Raw genomic sequence first — 9,200 nt, 5'->3', positions numbered from 1 at the left:
ACTAGCCTCCAGTCCGCTGTTCCCCAGTCGCCTGGTTCCAGCAGCCATGCCGCAGCAAAGCCCAGGTTCCAGGAGCAGCAAAGCCCTGGTTCCAGTAGCAGCAGCCGCTGGGCCGGGCCTTGCCGCAGCAAAGCCCAGGTTCCAGTAGCAGTAGCCGCTGGGCTGGGCCATGCCGCAGCAAAGCCCTGGTCCCTGCAGCAGCAGCAGCAAAGCTCAGGTTCCAGCAGCCGTTGGGCCGTGCCGGGCCGCAGCAACGTCCTGGTTCCAGTAGCAGCAGCTGCCAGCACAGCAAAGCCCGGTTCCAGGCAGCAGCCTCCAGGCCGCAGCAACCCCCTGGTTCCGTGAGTCTGGGGTTTTCTGCCCCCCCTCCCTCTTGACTGTTGGGATGTTTGGGGTTTCCTGCCCCCCCTCCCTCTTGACTGTTGGGATGTTTGGGGTTTCCTGCCCCCCCTCCCTCTTGACTGTTGGGATGTCTGCAATCTGTCCCTTGAGAAGGGTTCTGTCACGTTCTTGGTTTTGATTTAGTTTGTTTCCTGTTTTTATTTTGACGTTCCGTGGTCACCTCACTTCTTGACTTCCCACCTTTGTAATGATCTGCCCCGCCCCTGATTGACTCCTCCTGCGTCTCATCACCTGCACCTCCCCGGTGTATTTAAACTCTGTGTTCCCCTGTCTCTTTTGGGTCGTGTACATGTCTGATCTACCTGATCCTGTTTTGTGTTTTGCCTGTTCTGGTTTCTTGGATTTTCAGTTACTACTTTTGTACTCCTATGGCATGCAAGTTTTTGTTTTGGGCATTCCTTTATTAAAATCACTTTCTTTATTATACTTCCGTTTCCCGTGTCTATCTACGTTTGTTACCTTTTTGCCACATCGTGAGTGCTTCTGATTTATGAGGATTAGGTTTGCTAATTTCTGGATAGAATTCCAGTCTGTGAGCTTTTGTTATTACAGTATCCTATTTAATATTACCCATCCTGTGTAATAACACATTTATTGTTTTGAAAACTTACTTTATAGTGTTTTTCTTTTCTGGATTAGTGCTGGCAGATCAAAAGTATCTGTGTGAGTCTTTAAGCAATAGGTACTGTTTTATAGATGATACATGTTGTGTACATAGCAGTATTACATGTGATCAATCGACTGGTATTGTATGCATGTGTATATTAGACTTGCCCTTAGCCACACATGCGTATTGTCTATTGTATTCATGGTTAGTTATTGAAATAAAATAATTTTACTGCATGATGTGCACTCCTTCTACAGGCTCTACAAGCTTCTACCAGATCTCTAGAACAGAGGAAGCTCCTGGGAGATCGACCTTCGGTTAGATGATGGTAATCCTGCTCGTCTGGATTAGTGTTCATATTGATTTTACCATTTAAACATAACCAATCAGTAAAATGACTTTTTCATCAGTAAAGGTTGTTTCAATAAGTCATTGCAGTGTTAGTCTTTCTCTTCCGGTTGTAGCAATTTGCAACACTGACGTATTTGATATATATTTAAATACTTTTCACCTTGTTGAATTAACTTTTGAAAAGTAAGATTTAATCTCTGATTCAAACGTTTCGTAGTTGATGTGCATGCAGTCGCCACAAACAAATGGTGCTCGTATTTAGCCAGGATGAAAGAACAAATGTGAATAAACTCCTGGTGTCTGATGTCTAATAACCACAATTAACATTTCTGTCACTTTAATTTAATAAATTCTACAATTTAATTGGGCTGTTTTCAACACTCACGTTTTGGATTACTCATTTTATGAATTATTGTCCCTTTTTGTGTTAATGTCTTATGGATTTTTATTGCCGTAGCTACATCTTAAGTACCATGAGGACTGTGCAAGTCACTGAATTGTTCACAACACCTAAAGAAATGAAGCGATTCTGTCCACTGAAACATTTAAGGGCTTTCATTTTGAAACAAATATATTGGTATTTTGTATTGAGTATTTCTTGAAGCCATAATGCTGAAATAAGAATATGAAGGGGAGCATATCAGATAAAAAGGAAGCTTCATTCTAAAATATGACCAAATATATTCTTCAAATGGAATATATTAGAAATAAAAGCTTGGTACCCTCTGCACCAGAAATGACTAAAGGCCCTGGCCATTATTTGAGAAAATACTGTAAGTAAGCGTTTATTTTTTTCTGTTATCATACACATATTATTTCTTCAAAATGTCTTATATTCTATTGTATAGAATGGACCAGAACCCCTTCTGATGTCTGAGTCCATGCAGAAATCCTGTCCATTTTAATGATTGCTGTTGAGTATGATCTTTTTTGAGCATGGTCATGTATTTTTTTTAATCTTAAATTGTTTTCGTACACTGGTCAAATGCTAATTATATACATTTCTTTTGAACCCTCTAGACCAGGACTCCAAGTTCTTAATCTGTAAATTGGCCTCTGCGAACAGAACCAAGATTCGGTCCCAAGTCTGAGGACCAAAAGCATGCAGGTAAGCAACACTCACTGGAGAGAAATATGGATGCGTGTTCTTTATTTACCTTTTTGCAGATGTTGGTGATTATTTATATGCTTTTTGTGTTTGCTAGAAGCTGTATTTTTGTTGTCTAAATAAAGGAAAATAATGATAATACATTCTCACTTAGTAGCTTTACCGTTTCTTTGCCACGACCATAAACCTTTCGACAAATATGAGTAAATACAATCATGGCTTGTTCCTCACATTGCAACCCTGGTATTCATTTGCAGGGAAACATCTAAAACATGATCAATGAAAAGAAAAAGATCTGCCTCATAATTTGGCCCATTTGTGAGTAAAAGATTGGATCTGTTGAAGAAAAGATTGTCAGGAGAGCAGAGTGAGGGATTATTAGCATCCGTGGCTACTTTGGAGCACCACCAGCAGGTGACATCACCACGGCTGATGAACCACAAAGCTCCCAGAGGCTGCCGCGGCTCAGCACACGATCCACCTGCCACTCTAAACCAGGACGAGTCTTACAGGTCGCTTTCCTTTCTGCTTCACTTTATCTCCCCGCTTTGGATTCATCCATCCAAGTTTAAAAGATTGTTACAGTGAACCAGCCATCTTTAATCCACCTTTTTGGATTTGACAAGAGCAGGAGACGGAGAAATAAAGGGAAGGCGGGTCAGATTTAGCACTGAGGTTCACCATAGGACATTTTCGCTCGGCTTGATAAGATCGGACACAGAAGGGGGAGGCGGTGGTTGTCTGTTTCTTCAGAGCCGCAGACCAAGTCAGCTGCACAGGTGAGCGCCGATACTGATTCACTGAAATACACCGTTAAATACCCATTTAGAAATTGTGCTTGGTATGGAGATTGTTCCTCTCTTTGATAGAAACAAAGACTTTAAGTTCATTATCCAAAAGCATCGGACTATAGTGAAGTTATAATCTAGCAAATTTGATGATGTTTTATTCATTTATCTAGGGCAACATATTCAGTCTTTTATTGTGCAGCATCTTACCATTCATGTTGTATGTATTTTGGCGAGCTTAACATTAAGATAATCAATGATTGTGGTGATTATTATTCTGTTTTTAAGGATAAAAAGTGTTCATGGAGTGTAAAACTGGAAAAAGATGTTTAATAATAGTCCATCCACTACAGCTACTACTTTGTGCATTCCAATACTCCAACTCCCAAACAACTTAGTATGCCAGAAATAGATTTTATTTGTCCCAATATGTATTTATCCCAGTATTTATTTGTCCCAGTATGCGAAATACAGTTTTCCCAAAATACCAGAATGTCCAACTGCATCCGGTCCCATTTTGCAGAACACAAGCCAGAATGTTTTTCTGATTATTAGGCCCCAGAACGCTTTAGGCAGCAGTTATTAGAGCAAGAGGGTCAAAGTTCAAGGTGCCATGTTATGACTGTGTAGTACTTTGTAAGGGCAGCTGATGAACCGGCTACGTCCTGTGAACAACAACCACATAGACTGACATGTCTTACTGTACTTTTCAGAAATGAGCTTATTGGCTCTTTTACTGAGAGTCACAATACAAAATAGAAAAAACGTTCACGCTCACCTGCACAAATAAATCACATACGGTATGTATTGAATGTGAGTCTGTATCTTTGGTTTGTTAATCGTAGGTTTGTTTTCCTCAATTAACCAAATTTGGGGTTAAGTAAGCTTTAGTATTGTAATGTTTCAGGTGAATGTGAACAAGAACTAAGAAAACTGCAGAACCAAAATGCCGGTTACTTTGGTTTCAGTGTTCACACAGTGATCGGATCAACATGCCTAACACGGGCTATGTCTATATATGCGAAGCCATACAGGAAGGTGGAAATCATCATATAAACATGTAGACGCTGACATGCTGCAGTGTGTAGCGTGTAGCGTGTTTCCTGAAGCCTCGTTCTACCAGCTGTCCTCAAAGCTCATGCTAATCCAATTAACTCAAACAGGCGTCACCATCCAGCCACCTCAAGATCCTCGTTAAACAATAATTAACTGACCTAAATACACACAAAAAACTAAATAAAGAAACTCTCAAACGGAATGTTACATGCTGAAAGGTCTGGGTAATTGATTTTATTCATGACATTTTGAACTTTTGATCCTATCACAGAGAAGCCATGCCGACCGGCAGGAGCAAGAAGAAGAAGCTGAAGAAGGAAGTCCTCAATGGAGAGGAGCAGGGAGAAGGTGAGAGGTGACACCTGCAGCTCCACACCACATATTATTCTCTTCTCTTCTATTTCACTATACGTTGTTCCACTACAGTTGGTCTGGAGGGGGAGACGGAGGAAGTGACCAATAGGAGCCACTCTTTCAGCAGAGACCTGTTGACTCCAGAGCCGCAGGATCTAGCACCACAGAAGAAGAAGAAAAAGAAGAGGATGCCTACTATTGGTAGAAACAATGCACCAACTGTTCTTCACGACACCTTATTTTAAGAACCTGCGATTAACATGTGTTTGTGTAAGAACAGCAGGGGGAGGGGCTAAGTTTCATTCCCACAGCAGCACCGCCACCTTTGTTGTCCGTTCCATCAAACTAAGCTGGCATTCTTGGCTGCTGTGAAGCCCACAGGGGTGATAACATGAGAAAGGATATGCAACAAGACTAAAGGTGCAGTCAGCCCGAAATGCATTGAGAGTCTACAAAACATGCTGGCAACTTTGTGGCGCTGTACTTAGAGGCTCACTTTATGCATCTGCATGTTTGTAGAAGCAGAAAAGGGATTTCTTCACCGACTTTAAAGGGTCAATGGAGATGGGAAAAATTAGAAGATATCAAAACTCCAGCAAGACTTGTAGTATAGGCTATAATTGTTCTTTATACAAGTGTTTCTGACGTTTGACTTTAATATGCTCATGTTTCTCACGTTCACCAGCTAAGTTTGTCTTGTTGGCATGCTGCCGTTTGTGAATTAGCAGTAAGAAGTACAGCTGAATCTGATGGGAATGACATTAGTTTGTTTCAGGTATTTTAGTCATAAACCAAAGTATTTGACAATTGTTAATGTTGAAGTGTTTTAAATCAAATGTGTACCTAAAGATGGTGTTAGATGAAAAGTCAGAGGATCAACAAGGTTATTACATCATCCCCACATTTCATCTATTCAGTAGTTTTCACTATTTCAGTTATATTTTGTGGATAAACCAGATTTTGACCATTAAAATTTACTTTAAACACACTATGGAGACAACACTGAACTGCAGGGTTTTTCTGTTCTTCCTTATGAACATGTCATAGTAAATAAAGGATTTTCTTCAAAAAGCTATTACATGTAGCGCTGACTTTTAACAAGATACAAGGATATCTAAGGATTTCTCTGTATTGAAACTAAACCTCATGTTTTATGTCACGTTTTGTTTTCTTCAGATCAGGAAGCAGAGAATGTCGACGTGCCAAACGGTAACATGGCCGAGCCCGACATGGACGAAGAGGAATTGACTGTTCCTGTCACCAGAAAGACGAAAAGGAAGAAGTGAGTTTAATGCATTAATGAGAATGTTGAACGGATGATGTCACTAGATGAAAAGTCAAAGGATCACCAAAGTTATTACAAGTCATTCTGAGAGGAACTCCTGAACAACATTTCATTGCGATCAATCCAATGGTTGTTGAGGTATTTCCTTCTCCACCCACTTGCTTTGAACAAAACCCCTCTTTCCTACATCACGTGGCAGGAAGGCGAAGGCGCCGGAGCTCTACGGCAGTGATCTGGGAGCCGAGGACGACGACATCATCACAGGCGGCCAGTCCCCGATCCCCCAGCATTCCCTGTTCTCCGCCCCACACGGACACAGCCAGCCGGTCGGCAAAGTCTTTGTGGAGAGAAACAGTGAGTGTGAAAGATGAAAACAAACACTCATTAGAGTGCCGATCTCCGTCAGGTGTGTCTGCAACAACCTGGTGTATTGTGTGATTCATCGAATACAACCATCTATTTGATCACCTCCTGTCGAGACGACAATGAACAATAAAGTGTTTGGGGAAAGTGTGACTCACCGCAACCCCCAGAGGTCCTTGAGCATGCGGCCATAACTGGCAAGGCCAAACTATTGCGTCGCTTCTGCAGCAGAATGCGAGATTAGCCGCGGACGGACACAGAGGTGCACACTCACTCAGTCATGGACACACGCATGTATCCACATTTGGACATTTATTGACATTATTTATTTGTGCGTGTGTGTGCAGGGCGTTTCCAAGCAGAGCGAGTTGAGCAGCTCCGACACGCAGAGACGATGGATGACTACATGGACCCCAGACAGATCTGGACCACCAGAGATGTCGCTATGAGGGTCCACAGTGGCTTCAGGTCTGCACTCGCTCACAAACACATACATATGTACTATTAGATCACTCCTCTCACACATGTTTTTCTTTTGTGTGTGTTCTCCCTCTGCAGGGTGGTTGGTCTGTTCTCTCACGGTTTCCTGGCCGGTTACGCGGTGTGGAACATCATAGTTGTGTATGTGCTGGCGGGGGAGCAGATGACTATGCTGCCCAACCTGCTGCAGCAGTATCACCCACTGGCCTACCCAGCTCAGTCTCTGCTGTACCTGCTGCTGGCCATCAGCACTGTGTCGGCATTCGACAGGTCTGTGGATCTCTGAGTGTGCGTGTGTGTGTGTGTGTGTGTGTCTATTATTATGCCAGTTTTTTTTTTCACAATACAACAGTATGACACCAAGTCTCTGATACGCTACTGTAAATAATCCTCTTCAAGTAAACATTTTGCACTCACTTCAGTAAAAATATGTAAGTGCTATAGCAACATTTAACTCTGAAAAGTAAAATCATTGTGCAGTAAAATGTTCCCTGTCAGTGTTTTACTTTTATATATGATGCCTTGGACTAATATTACTGCCGCAATAATGTGTGTTTCATTTCACTGCTGTACATTTTTCAAGTTTTGCTGATTTATACTCCTTTATATATTGCTTTATCTATATAATCATCATATGTTTGCATCAGAAAAATAGCTCTTTTTTTCAGCTTTGTGATGAAGCATTTAATATTGTTTATTTAGCCGAAGAAGAAGGAACATTTTTTCAACATATGAAGGAACACTTTATAGTTTAAAATCAACACACCTGGAGCTACATGATGAAAAACTGTGTTTGGAGAACTAAAGCTGCTTGACAAATATGGTGCAAAAACATTCAATATTTGCCTTTGAGAAGAAGTGCCATAGTGTAAGCATAAGTAGCATAAGTATAAAGTTGCATAAAATTAAACACTCAAGTGAAGTAAAGACTAACAGCTTAATGTTTGGTCTCACCTGCAGGGTGAACCTGGCCAAAGCCACCATGGCACTGAGAGGCTTCCTCACTCTGGACCCCGCTGCCCTGGCTTCTTTCTGTAAGTGAGACAAGACAAAGAAGAAGATGTGGATGAAGAAGATGATGATGAGGATGTGTTACATCTCCTGTCTTTGTGTTCAGTATATTTCATAGCCCTGATCCTGTCCCTCAGTCAGCAAATGACCAGCGATCGCATCAACCTCTATCCCACAGCCAACGAGACTCTGTGGTGAGAACTTGTATTGTGTTCCACTCTATTGTACTGAGCGGTATTGCGTTGTACTGCACCATATTGTACTATAGTATATTGTATTTTAATGTACTATATTGTATTTACTCTCACCTCCTCCAGGCCTCCAGGTTCAGAGCAGCAGATCCTGCGGCCGTGGATTGTGGTCAACCTGGTGGTGGCGCTGTTGGTGGGCCTGGCCTGGGCTGTCGTCTCCACCCGGCCCGACGTCGACTACACAGAAGGTAGGTTCAGATATTGTGCTGCACATTACTGTCAGGTTTAATCTCTGGAGACAGACATGTAATGGACAGACTCGAAGCAAACTCAAGATATGGGTGATGGCTGACACGCATGTAAACTAAAGGAGTTTAAAAGACAGATAGTAATATGAGAGCAGGAAACCCAGCTCTGGTTCATTTTGCAGAATTAATGGGTGAATAGTTGTGCGATTATAGCATCTCTCACATTATTGTGATAGATTAAGTCATGTCCATTAAGGCAGAAGCAACACTTAAAAGTTTAAAGAGCAACTTTTTTGTTAGACCAAGGCTTCATCAGGGTCAGGATGAAGATCAGTGCTCATACTGTATTGTTGGTGAATCGATTGGATCTTTACTAACATCAGTTTTTTGTTGTTGTAATATTTAAAGAATATTTATGTTATAACACCCAGACTTCTTGCATATGTATGCCCATTTATATAATAATAATAATAGTGAATAATACTAATACACATTATGTGTATTATATTTATGTATGTGTATTTTTTGTTTATGTTGTGTTTTCACCTGGTTTTAAGTGGAAACATAGCTGCACATTGTATGTTTTGTTTTCGAGATAGAACGTGTGCATTGCTGTATGTTTCATTCTTAATGATAGTGCCAAAGTAATACATGTTATCAAATCCTACACACAGTGACTTTAATGTATAACTTGGGGTCAAGTCAATGAGGTATACAATTAATAAATGTATATTATGAACTATAAATATTCAAGTAATATACTGTACAAGTGTGTGTGTGGGTTTTTTTTTTTCAAGTAATGTTATGATGTAATGGTTTTGTTTTTCTTTGCAGAGTTTTTGATGACAATGGAAGTGGAGGGATTCCCGAGAGGAGACGAGAATCTGGACATCCCTGTCTGAACGTCTGCAAAACTGTCTGTCTGTCTGTCTGTCTGTCTGTCTGTCTGACTCGTA

General features: G+C 41.2%; 1 protein-coding gene across 1 annotated transcript; it reads left to right on the top strand.

Moving 5' to 3' along the window:
- Positions 1-4,590: 4,590 nt before the first annotated feature.
- LOC306748146 (transmembrane protein 237A-like) lies at positions 4,591-9,146 on the top strand (the record flags this gene model as incomplete). Its single annotated transcript, XM_079231276.1, has 10 exons — positions 4,591-4,660; positions 4,739-4,867; positions 5,843-5,948; positions 6,151-6,305; positions 6,662-6,782; positions 6,873-7,064; positions 7,755-7,828; positions 7,912-7,999; positions 8,123-8,244; positions 9,079-9,146. The coding sequence occupies 10 exons, from the start codon at positions 4,591-4,593 to the stop codon at positions 9,144-9,146; spliced, it is 1,125 nt and encodes a 374-aa protein (XP_079087402.1).
- Positions 9,147-9,200: the final 54 nt, after the last annotated feature.

This window comes from Taurulus bubalis, assembly GCF_910589615.1.
Source record: "Taurulus bubalis genome assembly, chromosome: 15".
NCBI classification, from domain to species: Eukaryota; Metazoa; Chordata; class Actinopteri; order Perciformes; family Cottidae; genus Taurulus; species Taurulus bubalis.
This window is presented reverse-complemented; position numbering and strand designations above follow the sequence as displayed.